This window comes from Passer montanus, unplaced genomic scaffold, assembly GCF_014805655.1.
Source record: "Passer montanus isolate IOZ18808 unplaced genomic scaffold, ASM1480565v1 scaffold140, whole genome shotgun sequence".
Lineage (NCBI taxonomy): Eukaryota > Metazoa > Chordata > Aves > Passeriformes > Passeridae > Passer > Passer montanus.
The window spans coordinates 430,834-448,936 of record NW_024360942.1 but is presented as its reverse complement, the minus strand read 5'-3'; the positions used below and the strand labels follow the sequence as shown (position 1 = coordinate 448,936).

Below are 18,103 nucleotides of genomic sequence, written 5' to 3'. Positions count from 1 at the left end.
AGGAACAGATAAAATTAACTGCAGGTGCCTCCCTTCCCATGGACAGTGACTTCCAAAAACAACACACTTACTACAACGTCAAGGAAACTCTTCCCATTGACATTTCTCAGGACAACATTACACCTCTTATCTCATCTATCAGTAAGGACAAGGGAAAAAAAAACTCTTTCTCCTCCCAAACCTTCCACAAATTACGTGCTCAGCCGGAGCTACACGGAATGTCTCAGATATTCCAACCCGGGGCTCGGCCGCTTCCCGCCAGGAACAGATGAAACCCACGGGGATGCTGGACCTGTGAGGACCAGCAAATGTGGGTTTAGACAAGATAAAGGAGTTTGGAGCCGTGTGCCACCTTGTCCTGCCGTGATAGTGGAAGAAGTTGTTGAATGGAGATACAGGAAAGGTTGAGCTCAGTTGTTTACAGAGGAAAGGGGCAGATAACAGCAGATCTCCCCAGAAGCAGCCTCCTCTGTGCCAACCTTCTGCTGTTTAAACTGAGGAGTAATTCATTATCTTCTGCACTACACCTGCTGGTGGGGCATTTCTCTGGAAACACATATTTGCTCCTATGTGAATTATGACAAGCAATATGGGAAACGTGGTAAGAGGAGCTCGCACACATGTATAGGCACACATTTTGGTTATATAACATATAAAATATATAAAATATATCTAATATGGTGAAACCTGGACGAGTCATTAACTTCAATGGACCCGTGACACCCCTGTCACTCGAGGAAAGGGGCAGATAACAGCAGATCTCCCCAGAAGCAGCCTCCTCTGTGCCAACCTTCTGCTGTTTAAACTGAGGAGTAATTCATTATCTTCTGCACTACACCTGCTGGTGGGGCATTTCTCTGGAAACACATATTTGCTCCTATGTGAATTATGACAAGCAATATGGGAAACGTGGTAAGAGGAGGTCGCACACACATACAGACACACATTTTGGTTATATAATATATAAAATATATAAAATATATGTAAGTTATCTAATAGGGTGAAGCCTGGAGGAGTCATTAACCTCAATGGACCCACGATGCCTTTGGTCACTCCTTCTTCATTTTCTCAGGAAGTGACAACCTTTGCAAACGAGACAAGACACAGCCCAGGTGTGCCAAGTCCTGTGCAAATTCAGATTTCATGGATGGAGATTGACAGCCCAATATCATCTTTTATTTTTGGGGACAGGACTTCTTGGGCTACAAACCTCAGCTATGGAAGGCCCTCATCTTCTTCCACTGAACCCTCAGGACAGGCTCTTACTTTCATTGGTTTTTTAGACCTTTCTGTTTCTCCCCTTGAAGGTTTCCACTCCTGCTCTCCTCTCTCACCCCAACTATTTACACAGAAAAATGTATGTTTCCCACCCAAGTATCCCTAATATTGCCCAGACAGAACAAAGATCAAATAAACATTTTCCTTTTGTGCATTTCAAGCAGTGATGTTCACACCACAGCTGCAAACCCCCTTGTGACCTGGACTTACAGAGCAAAGCACCTCACACTGAAAAAAAATGAATTAATAAAGAAATTAAAACGCAGGACCAGGTCTGTTTTCATTCTCCTAGCACCTTTCAATTGAGCTGATTGCCCATGCAGGTACAAACAACTTGCAGAAATCAAGAAAAGCCGTTTGCTATTGAGACCAAACTACCAAAACACAGAGCTTGATTTGAAAACACAGCAGCAACTGTTAAAGGAGGGACAAGTGTCACAAAGTGCACACCAGGATAGCGACCAGAAGCTGTAAATACTTTACCCAGTGTCTACAACAGTGCTGTTGTGCCATTCTCTGGCAAGCAGGTCAAGCCTGCTCCTTGTACTTTGTGTTCAAAATTACATGGGAGCTTAGTGTAAGGGATCAGAAATAACCACCCACCTCTGCTTGGCAGCTGGGTTTTTTTAATATGCCAGCCCCAAAACTGACACCACATCTTCAGGCAAAATATTGTATTTCATTCTGTACAGCCGAAGAGATGACTTATAATTTAGACCAAGACCAGAATCTTTAACATTAATTTGGGGCATTTCCCTGTAAAGCTTTGATGGTAATTTTGCTCACAACAACAAGGTTGTTTTTTTTTGTTGTTGTTATGGTTTGTTAAATTTCAATCTTTATTACAACCCAAGGATTTGGTGTTATCATCCAACGGTTGATGCCACCTGGGAGCCTCATGAAAACTTCCTGTTAATATTTAACTATTTATTACTCTCCAATGTACAGCATCTTGTAAACATCCCTGTTCACTTTAACCTGCTCCTGCCAAACCTGCTCACTCACTGCAACCCCAAACCACAGGAAAATGGTCCAGGCATGTCCTAAAAATAAGTGATGGTCTTTGTGGGTCCCTTCCAGCTCAGGATATTCCATGACTCTATGATTATAGGAGCTGATATGAAACAGAGACAAATGGAGATAGACACAAGGACTTGGTGATGGTTTAAGAGCAAGGTCCATCTGATTTTTCCAAACACAGGTTATTAATTTTACCTACAAAGCCCGTGCTGAAAATGAGGAGCAATGATAGGATCAGGGCACGAGGCAAAACGTCCAAGCTCTGCTTTCTGCAGAGATAAGGGAGGGACAAGATTCCTTCCCTCAAGGCCAGGGGGAAGGATGTTGTAGTAAACAAGGCATGAAAGAACGAAAGCTATGCTGCCACGTGGGGATGAGGAAAGATGGAATTTTAGATACGTTATATAAACGTAATCCCAACACAGAAAACAACAAACCTACACCAAAAACAGAGGCACAGTTTCCAACAAAAAATGGAGCTGTCCATAACTGAGGAAGGCAATGGAATGGGCGGAAGTATAAGATTAACCACAAGGAGATTATGCTGATAACTAATGATCTACACAGAAATGTCAGGCAGAGGTTAAGATTTTAATCTGGGCAGATTTCATGGTACAGTCATGAATTGTAAACATCGATACTGAAACCAAATTTGTGTTTGTGGGTGATGAGACTGAAAACAGAGAGGAAAAAGGAAAGGGATCACTCCAGATGCCCCTTCCTGCATCACCTTCCAGAGAGGATGAGCAGAGAGAGAAAGGCAAAGCATCACCTGAAGGCCAGGTATGCAAAGAAAGGTGGATTTTCCCGGGAAGCAGAGTTAACTGGCTCTTTCAAACAGATTTTTTTTTTTTCTGAAATTACCAGGGTGCACGAACTGTTCAGTGCACAGTCACTGAGCAAGCTGCCCAAACCCAGGCTCACCAGGAGCACTGACACATCCATCCTCCACGGATTTCCTCCACACTGTCCTGTGCCTCCATACCCTTCACAGGTGTCACTTCAGCTTTCCCTGAGCCTACAGTAATTTTTTCCAAAGCAATATCTGAACTGTGGAAAGGAGAAACACATGCAGTATCTTGTTAGCCAGTATCAAATCCATCAGTTCTGTATAAAATTGTCTCAACTCCTCGAGTTGTGGCCTCCTCAGCTCCTGCCCATTCCTCTGCACACCCTCCCCTGTTTGCCCAAAGCTCTACACACACTTACCATGGTTTATTTCCAGGCATAAGAATTTCCTTAGCAGGACTGAAATAGATACTGTTTGCCTGCAGAGCCAAGCAATGTGCAATGTATTTTTATTTACTACTCGCCCTCGTCATCCTTGGCATACCAGCAATGCCCATTTTCAAGTAATTCACTGTATACGAATGTGGCACTGCACAAATTATCCAGCTTGGCTCTTCCCAGATATCTACTGGCTTAACAGCTTCTCCTTGCAAACACACTGATCCCTGGAGTTTTTTGTGACTGTGCCACATCCCTCTGCTGCTCTAACCCAGATGCCAAATGAGAAATGATAAAAATGACCAAAAGTCACACAAACACAACCCTGAGGAAAACCAAACGACTGGAGATGAGTACAAAAACCATTAACTACATTGCACAAGCCACCCTTGGAGGCCATTAATCTATCTCTCCTTGTAAATTACGCAAGAGAAAGTTGTAATCTGAAGGCATTTAATGCCAAACTAGTTGTGCCATCTCAACAAGGCCAACAAGAGGGGAACTGAATCATCCAAAGTTACACTGAACTCAGGAGATCTTCTACAACAGTTGGTGGCTCCAACTGTCAATGGTCAGAATTGTGAAAATTCTGCTTTATTTCACACCATGGTAAGCTCTTAAAATAAAACTGACTGTCACTGAGGTCACGGGGAAGTGCAGGAGTAGTGAAAATCCCATTATCCATGGGAGGAACAGGATCTGCTGACATCCCCCACCCCTGCAGGCGTGTGCCACGGTGCTAAAAACCTTCACTTTATCAGCACAGGACTCAGATATGGTCTAATCACCAGCTGCCATCAGCATTGTCCACTGCAGAGCAATTAGGATTATTCAGAGCTCTCTAATTGATGCCACAGCCACACACCTGCAGGTCCCTCATGGGGTAGCTACAGGGGAAATCACCTTACAACGGGGAGAGCCCTCTGGGGGAAAAAATTACACAAATCAGCATTACCAAGCAAGAAAAAGAGATTGGATTCTCTCCTACAAGTAATCTGAAGCCATATCAGTTTCTCCAGGGACAAAGAGTCTTTTTCTTCACCAAACTCCAGAGGTTTCAAGCCTCAGCCCGGAGCTGCTGGCACTGGAATCAATCTGCCAGTGGAAGGGAGCCCAAGGAGTTTTGGAGATGCCACCCAGTCCATCCACCTGTCCAAGGCCACCTCAAATACTTTACCTAAGACATATCTGATGGTTGTTTGTCTAAATCTATACTAAAGTAAAATTTTGCCTCAAATCCCTTCCTGCATCGTCCGGCTGAAGTTTATGGAAGTCACAAAGTCAGAGACAAAACCTGGCAGTGCCAGGAGAGACTGGCAGTGCCCCAGTGCACACCCAGCACTCAACCCTCTGCAGAACACCCAGAACAGCACAAAGCAGAACCCAGAACACGCAGAGCAAAGCAAAGCCCTCGGTTCCAGCTGATTGCTGGGTCCTGCTCAGCCTCCTCCAGCACCAGAACCGGGTGTGGATTTGAACCAGAGCCACTCCAAATCAGGCTCTGGGTGGACAGACACACAGCAGAGAGAGTCACTGGCAAATCTGAGCACTGAGGGACCCACAGAGCCGTTGAAAAACACAATCTGAAGTTCTTTTTTGTTATCACAGATTAGAGCATGTGGAAAAACAACTCTTCCCTGGTGCTGATGAGCAAAGAGCATCACGAGGCTGCTCCTCCTTTGGCTGCCGGAGCCATGCAAAACACGGCGACGTTTTTCTTATCACACCCACCAAATTCACACACTGTACAGGCTCAAAGCAGAACATTTCATATTTCCCAGAACAAAAACTGACACTCGATGCAGATATCCAGTTCTAATGGACTGGTTTTGTGGACTAGAAACTCAATATCCAAGCAGTGAAAGAGCAGCCAAACACTACACAAATTATTTAAGCAGCTCTGGAGATAAGGTTATTGGAGTGTGGAAGAGAAGCCTAAGGAAAATCTACACATGGCTTTTATTTTGCTAATCTAATGATTGTAGAGATGCTGATGAGGTGAGAAGTTGTTCCAGATAAAGCACCAGTTCATACATAAATTGCTTTATCCTTAAGTCTCCAGGTAAGACTGTCCTGTGTGCCATGCTACCCTTGCCAGAAACAGAGTGCTCAGATCCCCAGAGCCTAAAATCCACAGAACTGAATGAACAGAGAAATAGTTTATTGAGCTTTAAAGGCTTTCCTTCAAGTACTGTTTTAAAACAAAAGCCTTATTCCTCTAAGCCCTGTTAAGGCTCCACTGGGCGAGACTTTCAGACACTCAGACATCACACTGAGGAGCTGCATTTCCTCTCTGGCTTTTGGGAGCTTTTGAGGGGTACTTAGAGGGAGCTCTTGGACTCCTCCATCCCAAACTGAAGCTGTGTAAACACATCAGCCCGACTTCAGAAAGATGACATTCAGAAAAGACCGAAGACCAGAAAAAACCAGTCCTGTTCATTTCATTAAATCACTGCTCAGTGTTTGCACTACCCAGAGAATACAACTGGATTGTCTTTGCAGAAAAGACAAGAAGAACATTTGTCTGATACTCAAATTTTAATGAATCCTTTCATTGCTCATGAAGTATTAAAATCCTTGCAGTGCCGTAACACAACATGGATGTGCTTAATGAAGTTGAAAATGGAAACAGAAAAATGCTTTGTTATCCTGTGATGCCTGTGGAATTGCACATGCCTTACTCCTGGGAAACCAACACACAGGGATAAGGCTCCCTGCACAATTCCTGAGATTTTGTAATCAAGCCCACTTTCAAGTGCAAACATTCTTTATGTACTTTATCAATCACAAAACGCTGCTGATAGGACAGAGTTTGTCTGCAGCCTCTGCGTGAGGGATTTCCCAGTGCCCAGGTCAATTCAATAGCTGAAACTTGACTTTTTAGCTGCAGGTTGCTGAGTGAACTCTCAGTTCCTGCAGATATTTCAGAGCAAACAGCTCAGGAGCTGATGTCTCACTCACGTTATCGGAAGCGACGCTGCCAAGTTCAGCAGCTCTGCCACAGACCCCAAATAATCCATCCCTGCAGCACCCAGTGTCACACTTGGGATCTTCACTCCATGGGGGAAAATCAGCCAGCGAACAGCCCCGTTTTGTGTCATCAAAGTGCTACGTGAGAACATCACATCCCAGCACCCAACTCCTCCCTCTCCACAGGGAAGGAGTGTCTGCTCCTGCCCCTCTGGAACGCTGTGGAGAGCCCAAGCTCCTGCCCTGGACCCCTGCTCACGGGGTTAGAGCCTTGCAGTGCAATAATGCCGTGTGCCCTCAGCATAATTCAACTCCCACAGCTACAAAACCAGAGAAAAACATAAAAAAATTGGGCTGGAAATTATGGCTACACAACTCCAAACCTGCCTGCTCCCTTCCCTTCCTCACACCCTACAGTCCAACAGGCTTTGTTTGGATGAACACACTGGGACCAACCTCCTCCCTCCCTGCCCCAGACAATTCACATTTTAAAACCACTAAATGAGGAATGGTGCCCAGGGGTCAGAGCAGAGTGGGCTGAGAGGAGCAGAGGGAGCAGCAAGGCAGAGCCAGAGGCGTCGCTGCTCAGCCCGCAGGTGTTCTCTCTGACCTCTGACAAACCTGCTCCCTAATTCCCTTAACTCTGACTTAAAACCATCAGTCTTGTGCTGTAAGCTGAGCTCAGGCTCAGCTCATCACATCAGGGCCCTGAAATTCCAGCGTGGCCACACACCAGCACTGATGCTGGGGGAGTGCAAAGTGACCAGAGCTCCGTGTGTGCAGCTCCAGAAGCCTCCAAACTGCACTGAAAACAGACTAAAAAGACCTTGCAAGTTGTACACTCCTCATCAGACCAGTTTTGCTAAATACCTGCCACCCTTTTATGCCGATGAACGAGGCATAATCCCTGAGAAGGGTCACAATTCCTGACAGTTCACCCGTCCAGCACCTGCCAGTGCATCAGCAACTGCAGAGGGGGAGCTGAGCTCTGCAAAAGCTGAAACTGCCTGAGTTACAATTCCAATGGAGCAGCAGATCTTGGCATCCTTGGAAAAGGGCACCTCTGACCTGATACACAAGATTAAAATCATATTTCTCTTTCTGGAGTGCACCCAAACCACGCACCCCCTAAGTTCTTCAGAAACATGCTGAAGAGAATTAATCCCAACAGTCTGCTGAATGCTACTCTAACTGGACTTTCTTTCCAACCCTTTTGTGGGATTTCCTTCAAAACATCATCATCCTCAGAGCCTTCACCCCTCCAGGTGCCCAGGAGGCAGGGAAATAAACACCATCTCAAATTAAAGAATTCCTACTGAGGGAACAGAAGCTCCTTCTCAGTACAGAGCATCCAACTGCAGCTCTAAAACATTCTGGACAAGAACAGGTGCCGAGCGTCCTGCCCTGTTTTGTCAGTTTAAACCCAGATTCACAAGGAATCCAGGCTCTTCACACGAAACCATTAAAGCACTCAGCCAGCACTGAAGCACTGCAGGAGCCAAAGTTAATTCTCTGTTTGTTTTACATGTCACAAGCCAAAAGGAAAGCCAGGCCGACAACCTGCAGCGACGTCAGCCCGTGCCCCCCGGTACCCTCATCCAAAAAACTCAGATAAAGACAAGGCAATGGCTGGGATCCATATCTCCCTGCACACTTATGCAATGCCAGACAAGAACTGGGCTCAAAGCAGGAGCTGGAATAACTACAGGCTCGTCCTAAGCAGGCAATCCCAGCCAGGACCCCCAAAACTGCTCCATACCCGACTTTTTTTTTTCTTTCCCACCTACCAACAGCCTTCATTAAGCAGCATAAACATCCCAGCAAGTTCATTCACATCCCTCAATGGGAATTTGGAGACAATTATAGGATATAATTGGGAAGCCTAATCATTGAACTTGTACCCAGCTATTGTTAGAAGCTGAGAGGAGGGTGAGTGTTGCTTCCTCCACGACACGGCTGGTTATTCCCCAGCTCCGTAATTAATCAAAAGGTCCTGAAATCCTCAACCTTTCAGTTAGAAACAATCTTTGTGCTGGTCACACCTGGGGGGTTTTGACCTTTTTTTGTGTTTTCTTTTGGGGTTTTTGTGTTTTGTTGGGATTTTTTTAAGCACAGCAATTATTTACAGAGGCAATCCCTGTCAAATCCAATTCCTGATAGGAAAAGATGTTTCAGAGAGCTTTGCCAAGTGACATATTTCAGTTGGTCTGCTCACACACTCTGAATGCACTTCTTTGTACAGACCCAACAGTTCACAATCCCTTCACAGCCTTGAACAACAAAGATTTCCAGTCCCTTCCCTGTAAAATCAGAGACTGCTGTCCCATCACACAGTTTACACATTTATTCTGCTCATTTTGCCTAAATCAGGGAAGCAACATCTGAATTGCACACAATTTAGAATACTTCTACAATTAATGAGAAGATTTTAAATGCAGAATTTCATTGCCCTGCCTACACAAAGGAGGTGTTAAGGAAAGAAAACACACAGAATACACAAGCACCCTGGACATCCAGCAGGATTTGCTCTGTGTGAAACACATCTCCTCCTCCCTGAGCAAACACATCACACCAGGTGAACCATTTCCTGCTCTCCCATTCATGCATTACCAACACATGTTAACTCTGTCACTCACTATTATTATTATTGTTTTTTACATTCTCTGACTTCCCCCTTGCACACCCTGAGAGCAGCATTTTCCAAAGAATGTGTCTGCCAGATCTCCTGGTTTTTATCTAACAAGGGGTACTGCAGGTTCCATTGTTTAAGCAAAAAAAAAGGTAACTTGGAACTGTTGTTGAAGGGGAAAAGTTTTACCTGTAGCACCCTTGGAACTCCCAAGGAGCCAAAATCAGGATCAGAGATTTAAGAACACCTGGAGCATCCTCAGTGCTGAACCACTGCACTGAACTCCTCTCAGCCTCCTCAAGGCAGACACCAACCCAAATAACAAGTGTTTTTGGGAAAGGCTAAGGTGAAAGAATTAAAATAGCAGCTTGAAGCAAAAAAGGTGAAAACTTTCCCAGTTTCAGCAGCAAAATATCTCGTTCTCCTTTTTAACTCGTCGAAAACCTTTGCCTTGGCAAGAGTTTTGTACAGGAATTCAGATCTCTCAGCTATGGGGAGGAATTCTCTGTATATTTACATTTCTAAAGATGACATGGGCCAGACAGTTCCTTCTGAAGTGCTGGTTGGGAACTGGGGCAGGAGCAGGACATCTTCACTTCCCACCCCAAATTTAAGTAAAGGTGCAGCAGTGAAGAACCTGATGAAACATCAGCTCAGCTGCACCCGTGGGGATTTCTCAGCAAGCTGAGACCCTTTGTATTGAAATCCTACAGCCTTGCATCACCCCAGCTCAGAGGAGAAAAGCTGCTCCAGTTTTTCCCTAGTTTTGTTTGATGTTTCCAGAGGAGCACATCCTTAAACAGTCATTTATAGGAGGGATTGTTTCCACCCCTTCTCCCCCAACTCTGGGCTGTATCACAACCCCCAAGCACCATAAATCTCTTAACCACTCTTAATAAGCTCAAGTGAATTAGATGAGGATGTCCCAGTGCTGGCAAAGTGTCACCACAGCCCCAGCCATGGGCCCTCAATAAAACTGGAGCTTGGCAGGGTCAGCACAGACACCCCAGTGAGATTATCCGGTGTCAGTTCCCATCTGGCATTTGTCAGAGCAAGGGAAAAGAAAAAAAGGCAGCCCTTATCAGATCTCCAAATAAAAGGAGCACTTCCACTTCATGTAATAGCAACTGGAAAAATTTCCTTTGTGTTTGAAGCTTTAAAAATATCTTTGCCCTTGAGGTTGGCTGAGTCTGCTCAGTGCTTCGAGACCCCTTTCCCATGCAAAGGTAATAAAACCAAGCTCATGGTTACAGAAATTCCCAGCACATAAAAATTACAGGAAGCTGTTGCTAAGTAATATTTCTACCTAAGTAAACATCACAAAAGCGTTTCCCACACACACCTCTGAACTTTGTTATTCAAACCTGCCTTGAAGAAGTTGAGAGTTGCAGAATTTCTGCTGGCACTGGTCTTGCTGAGAGTGCTCAGTGCTGTCTCACAGCAGCTGAAAGACATTTCAGGCTGAGCAGTGTTTTTCTCAGGGCTTTGTTGTGCTGCTTGTACTTGGGAACAAAGCAGCAGCTCCTCAGTTCCTTACCCGTCCCTTATCTGCCCCAGAATTTTCCCCAGATAAATCACAAGGAAATTATAGAGAGATCCTGTTGTATTCCTTTATCTCTAGACCTGTTTCCCAACATGACAGAAAAAAAAAATAAATCATAGAATATCCTGATTTGGAAGGGACTCACAAAGATCAAGTCCAGCTCGTGGCTCTGCACAGAACCATCCCAAAAATCCCACTGAAAACCAGGAAAAACATTATTATTTTCACATAGAACCTTTCTTTAGCAGCTCTTTGCATGTCAGTTATTCCACACTGTCATCCTTTCCATCTGCTGCTTTATGTCTTCTTCAATGGACACAAACTGTTTAATCTACTTTCCACAAAGTCAATATTTTGCCACAAATTTTAAATTGCACTAATGGAGAAACAACTTTTGTTTTTATCATAAAGAAACGAGATAACAGATGGAAAAAAAAGAGCCTACTGACAGACCTGAAATGGCCCACACTGATAACAACTCAAATTTCCTGGTAGCAAGAAGCCCCAGGATGAAGCAGGTAACAGATTCCTACAAAGATTTCATTCAGGATGAACAAGAGAAGTTGCATTCTATCTTTCTTTCTAATGAATGAAGCCTATAGTTCACAGAATTATAGAATTAATCTCAGGATGGTTTGGTTGGAAGGGAGCTTAGAGATCATCCAGATCATCCTGCTCCCAGCCCTGCCCAGCCTGGCCTTGGGCACTGCCAGGGATCCAGGGGCAGCCACAGCTGCTCTGGGCACCCCAAGCCAGGGCCTGCCCACCCTGAGTAGAGAATTTCTCCCTAACATCTGGCCTAAATATTTCCTCTTCTAGTTTAAAACCATTCCCTCTTTTCCTATCACTACTTGGCCCTGTGCAAACTATTTCAGATATCCATGCTTATATCCCAGGAATGTGGCCCTTCAGTGTTCACCAAGGGACTGTCTGATATTGCAGATAATTTTGTTGGTAACTTTTATTTGGCCATTCCACTTTTCTTTCCTATTGCCTTACTCCACTTCCACATGACCCCACGTGCAATAAAAGGCTGAACCAGCCTTTATAATTAGACTGTCAAACCCATCAGCCTGCTCCAAGTTCTGTATGGACACAGCAGCCTGGCTGCAGGGAGAATTGGCAGGAAATCCTATTTCAGAGGGAATTGTTCCTTCCGCAAGAGGAGTGACAGACATATAGAAAAAAAAAAAAAAAAGACGTGGAAAAAATGCAAAATATGAAAATCATGTTTGGCAGATCCAGACCGAGGTCTAGGACGTGGCATTTCCAGCATTTTTGTTGTCTGCATTCTTCAGCAAAGACGCTCTCTGCAGTGCAGGACCAAGAAGTACATTTTGATGGCAAAAAAATAACTGTGTATGTGAAAAAAAACCCTGTTAAAAATGTCAGTGAAGAGGTACAAAACCCCCAGAACAGGAACAGCACTTGGCTGCCATAAACAGCATCAGGCTAGACCCAAATTCCAAACAGACTACACATTTCCCTCCCTGCCTACCCAAAATATAACATGAGTTGGCCTTAACTGAACTGACTTGGTTTTCACACCAACATGAGTGATTTAGAAGAAAAAAAAGAAAACTCTGAGGAAGCACATCCCAACAGATCTCAATCCATGGTGCTTCCACCTACACATCCCTGCACTCAGACACAGAATCCTCTATACTGCCACTGGTTTTCAAATGATTTCAGTTCCTCCCCACTGGTTTCATGCCCAACCTTTGCTCCAGTGTCTGTAAGAAGATCCTTTACTTTGTTGTCCTGAACACTGTTATCACCAACTGAAAAAAAAATAAAAATTCCAGGCTGGAACTGTAGCTACGGGGATGATTCAGAGGCTTGGATGTGTGCCTTGGAGATAATTCCATGCTATAACTGAAAAGTTAGTTTTGGAGTCAACTGGGATATTTGCACTGATTAAATAAAGGAATAATTAAATAAAGGAGGGATAATGTGGAGCAACCACAGAGAGCTGGCAGGGGAAGGGCAGGAATGGTGTGGAAGAGATGGGGGGCTCCAGGACCCCTCTCCAGCCCCAGCTTTGCACTTCTCACACACACAAGGCCTTTCAGAGAACCCCAGAGACCTCGAGGCTGGAAAAGACCTTTAGGATCAAGTGCAACCCCCAGCACCACCACTGTGCTCATCCCTAACCCCTGTCCCCAAGTGCCACATCCTCACTGCCTCTGAGCACCTCCAGGGATGGGGACTCCAAGCTTCCAGAGCTTCACAGCATTTTCCATGAAGAAGTTTTCCCCAATTTCCCATCTAAACCTCCCCTGGAGCAACTTGAGGCTATTTCCTCTCATCCTGTCCCTCATCCCTGGGAGAAGAGACCAATCCCCCGCTGGCTGTCCCCTCCTGTCAGGGAGTTCATTTTCCAGCTTTCCCACAGGTGCTCTCCCAAATTTCTTGCCCATTTCCTAATATTTTCCAGCGAGACTCCAAGCTCAGCAAGCTGGAAAAGCCGGTCAGCTTGGGACTTGGCTCTGTCAATTGACACCCACTCTGTAAAATCAAAACAATCAATATTTACATATCCTTGAAGGGTTTTTCCCAGTCCCAGGGCAGCAGTTTAGACAGCAACAACTTCCCATCCAGAGATGCAAAAAAATTAGAAATTAAAAAAAAAAAACAAAAACCAGAACCAGGAGATTCTACACCAAGTTTCATTAAACAAACCAGGGGTACAAATAACCTGGGTTAAAAACTCCACACAAAACCAAACTTCCCTCCGAAAATGATACCGAAATTGCTGCATTTCATTCTGGTTAGAAGACAAAGAAAAAAATTAAAGAGAATACACTTAAATCCAGAGAGCCAGGAGACCTGAGCACAACATTAACTGCTGAAGATTCCCAGATAAGCTGCAGAAACACAGAGGGAAAGATTTCATGCCATTAATACCCTGGGTACTGGGTGTTGTGGAAAATTTAGGACTTTTTAACAACTAATATGATCAAGTAGAAGCTGTTTATTGCTTCTATTACACTTTTATAGATTTTATAAGCTACTAAATACACACTTTTGATTGGTGTTTTTGTTTTCTTCACTTGGTTTTTGTTTGTATTTTTTGGAGTATATGACTGGTTATAGTTTATGTGCTTTACAGTTTTCTGCTAACTAGTTTTTGCGGTCTTGGTATTTGGTTTCTCAGCCTCTTCTTTCTTAATTTAGCACAATTTTTGTCCTAATAGCTTTGACCAATTCTTGAGGCTTTGACAACAAACTCAGAAGCAGCCTGGCTGGTGCATGCTATGCACCCTTGCAAATACACTGCAACAACTGGGAGCTGCTGCGAGGCTCTTCAGGCTAAGGAAAGCCAAAACACAATTCACACAAGCTTTTAATAATCTTGACAAAACAATTACACATGCTAAGGATACATTAGGGCTGGCAGGAGAACAGAGAGGCAGCGATTGCACCGGCAGGTTCGCTAAATAAATGTCACTTAATCTCCACCACTGGCGTGTGCTCAGAGTCTAAAGGCTACTCACAAACAGACAAAAAAGGTCTAAAAAACCTCTCAGGCTGTCAAAACAACTGCAGAAGCACAGGGGCAGGTGTCACAAGGCACGGGATCACACAGATCCCAGCCTGTGCAAAACAGCGGCCACCAAAAAACTAAAGTCCAAATCCCAGCGTTCAAACAAAGATAAGCCTGGCTTGTTAAGTGCTTTGGGAAGTGCATTCCAGTCACTGCCCAAATATTCAGGAGCACGGCTTCCCTACTGTTCCTTCTGCAAGGGACACACAAAACCTGAGCATCTGTGCCTTTTGAAACCATTTTCTGATTAAAATCTCAACTTCTGGGTCAAACAGAGGCAGGTACTGGACAGGTGCCCTCCAACAAACTCTTGCATCAGAGGCTCAGGAGCTCAAATTTCTGTCCCAGTGGTAAAATCTAATCATTAAAATATTACATTTCTCCAGGTTTCATGGAAATAGGCAGTTTTTTAAAAGAGAGAAAACCATCCATTCCAGTCTGCTGCAAGACAGCCCCAGAAAATTCACAGGAATTTTGGGGCATTATGTTCTAGGCACTAAAAAAGTGTCAATTAGACTTTACCCTTATGAAACAGCAGAAAACAGCACATGAAATGCATAAGAAACCAGGTTTCAGTGCTGATGTAACTGCATACCTGAAAGTTTATAAATAAAATGCTTTACAATCTTATTTTTCATTTTAAAAAAGGAACACACGTACACACTTGCATCTTCTTGCTCATACCCTGTTATTCTGGCCACAAAAAATAACCACTTTCTTTAAAAGGAAGCTGGACGATTTTGGGGTGAGGAGTAGCAGAGGGGAAACCACATTAATTGCATTAGTTTGTGCATACTGGTAGGAATTCCTCCTCAAATTTGGCACTTAGCACTCAGAGCTGCCCTTTAAAGCTTGGCAAGAATTTCTCTCCAGCCCACAAGTTTCCTAATTTCGTCTCAGGCCACACTGGTTCGTTTGGATGCACGACCTCCAGAAAGGCAGACAACCCTAAATGTGTCACTCTCACCTCAATTCACTTTGCTCCCCGTCAAGTCAGATTTAACATAAATCAAAGCCAATATATAATTAAAGCTAAGCTTAAGGTCAGTTCCAAGTTTGGAAAAAAACAAATCTGTATGAAATTAAAAGTAGCTCTGAAACATTTGAGGGAGGACTGGGGTGGTAACAGCAGTGAGCTTTTTGAACACAGCTTCTGCCCTGAACCAAAGCCCTGGGCTCAAAGCTCTGTTATTTCACCCTCTACCCCATCCAGGTCCTTTCTTCTCTTTCAGGTCTGATTTCCAGCTTTTTCTCTGTGCAAATGCTGCTCACCCACCCACAGATCTTACACCTTTTTATGGCAGGAAGGTTTTGGTAAAGATGGAATTGCACTTTTCCAGAATGGGGTTTATTCCACTGAGACTTTTCCCCACTGTTCTGCTTCCACCTACTGAAGCCTCTCAGTCTGGACTTTCTCTGTGCAAATGCTGCTCACCCACCCACAGATCTTACACCTTTTTATGGCAGGAAGGTTTTGGTAAAGATGGAATTGCACTTTTCCAGAATGGGGTTTATTCCACTAAGACTTTTCCCCACTTTGTGCTTCCACCTGCTGAAGCCTCTCAGTCTGGACTCTCATTCCCTCCCCAAACCCCAATAAAGACACTCAGAGTACCAACTGTTATCCAAAACTCGATTAAAATGGTGAGCTCTGGGCAGCTCCTGACTCTGCAGGAGAACCAAACACAGAATTCTGGATGCCTTATAAACACAGGTGGAAGAACTGCTCAAACCCATCCTAAAGGTTTTGTCTCCCTCTTCTAAGGGAAATTTTCAGCCCTCCTTTTAGGAATCTGTGTTTACAGGTAGCAATCAGCAGGGACCTGTCAGGCTTTCAAGAATCCCAGAGTGGTTTGGGTTGGAAGGGATCCCAAAGCCCATCCAGTGGCACCCCTGCCATGGCAGGGACACCTCCCACTGTCTCAGGCTGCTCCCAGCCCTGTCCAGCCTGGCCTTGGGCACTGCCAGGGATCCAGGGGCAGCCACAGCTGCTCTGGGCACTCTGTTCCAGGGTCTCACAGGTCCTGACAGGTCAAAATTTGACAGCAAAGCCCCACTCTGCCCTCACCTCTCTGGCAGCGATCGTGCGTCCAGCAGCGCTCGATGAAAATCCCGTTTATCACTGTGGGGGGACAGTTGCTCTTCCCTTTCACAGTGCCTGGGCACACATCTCCACACTCTTCTTTGTCATCCTTGTTGGCCACGATGTAATTGTCTTCTACAGAATCCAAAATCCTGGACCAGTCGATGGTGGACAGGTAGCAGAGCTCGTTGTTCTTCTCAATGCGCACGGCGCCCCGGGTGATGTTCATCAGGTTGTAGAGGCCAATTTCCTTCAGGTGAACCATCTCAAAGATCACCAGGGCGTAGTTGAAGAACAGGTGAGTCCCTCGGATCACAGTGAGGTTGGGGAAGAGGCCCTTCAAGCTCTCCAGGCCATAGACACGGAACAGCAGCAGGTAGTCTGTGATCATGGTCAGCTTGGGGAAGCTGAGCTCGCGGAAATCCTCGGGCTTGGTTTTGAACATCAGCAGGATCTGCAAGTGGCCCTCGATCACAGTGCAGTTCTCCAGCATGTTCAGCCTGGTCAGGTTGTTGCGGATGTCCATGCTCCTGCAAACTGGGAGGCAAAGGAGAATTTATTTATTTAACAGAAGGTTAATTGCTGGAGTTTTCCAAAGGCTCAGTTTTGTCCAACCACCCCGAGCTCCACTGGGGACTTGTGGCCCTCTCAGCAAGGCAGGCTTCAAGTGTTAAGAAATACACTGTGGGGAACATTCCCTGGTATAAGGTTACAAAACAAGAGCATTTCATCATTTTTGCTGCCATCTTGAGTGCCTGCCTGTTGCCTCTATCACGACTGCAGTGGTAACACCAGAGCTGGGACATCACAAAGGCAAGAGATGTCTGGGCTGTTCTCTTCAGGCAGCTGCCAGCAACACACCTACCTCGCCTCAGATTGTGCAATTAATGCCAGGGGATTAGAGGGAGGCATTTAGAATGGTTGCAGGGAGGGGAAGATAGGAAAGAATAATGGCCAGAGATGGTAGTGCTTGGGAAGAGAGCAGAAAAACCTGGAAATGCACAGGAGCACAGCCCACGCTCCTGCCCAGACTCTGCTGACAGGAGTAATTTACTACATTAGTAATTTTTGCCCTGAGCATTCTTTTCAGATGAGGTGTTGGGGCTTTTTTTGTGATTATTTTCTCAAGGGTGCAAATCTCCCTCTCTTGACTATCTGGGCAGTTTATTTCATAGAACCAGTAACCAAAGAACTGGCAAAGTAAACAAATACCTGAAACATAAATTAGAAGGTAAACTGAATAATAGGAATCCAGGCACCAGTGAAAGGAAGAAGTTTGAATAGGGAAGTATTTTTTCAACTCTAAGCACAGGTAAGAAATCATGAAGGAAATTTGTAGCACCACGCCTCTACAGCACAACAAAACAACCCTTTTGTGGCAACTCTTTTGAAACCAACTTCATAGAAACATCAACCAGGCCTTCATGTTCAAATACAGGTGGATTCTTCCTGAATTTTTCCTTTTTGAAGACTGCATCCACTCAAAGGATTCCCTCTTTTGTCTACAGCTGGTCCAGTGTCTTCCCTCCCCACTTCAGAAAAAAAACCACAGGCTCTTTCCTCTTTTTGTCACTATATGTAAAGTTCACCAGCTCTAAAACCACCACATGACTCCTCCAAGGCATCACCCAGCCTTACAAAACTGACTTGGACACAAACATTTCACAGTAAGGATTGTCTGACTCCTCATGGTTTAACACAGGGGTTAAAACCAAATTCTATGCAAATATCTTAATAATTATTCAAAAATTTGCTCCACTGACTGCAAGAAAAAAAATTTGGCAATACTAATATGGGATTTGCAGC

General features: G+C 44.7%; 1 protein-coding gene across 1 annotated transcript in view; it reads right to left on the bottom strand.

The window, feature by feature from the left end:
* INSR (insulin receptor) overlaps positions 1–16,854 on the bottom strand; it is a 45,399-nt gene extending 28,545 nt beyond the window's left edge. The window contains exon 1 of the mRNA XM_039700481.1: positions 16,283–16,854. Coding sequence (XP_039556415.1) covers positions 16,283–16,823 — 541 coding nt within the window. The 5' untranslated portion in view covers positions 16,824–16,854. The remainder of the gene's footprint in view (positions 1–16,282) is intronic.
* Positions 16,855–18,103: the final 1,249 nt, after the last annotated feature.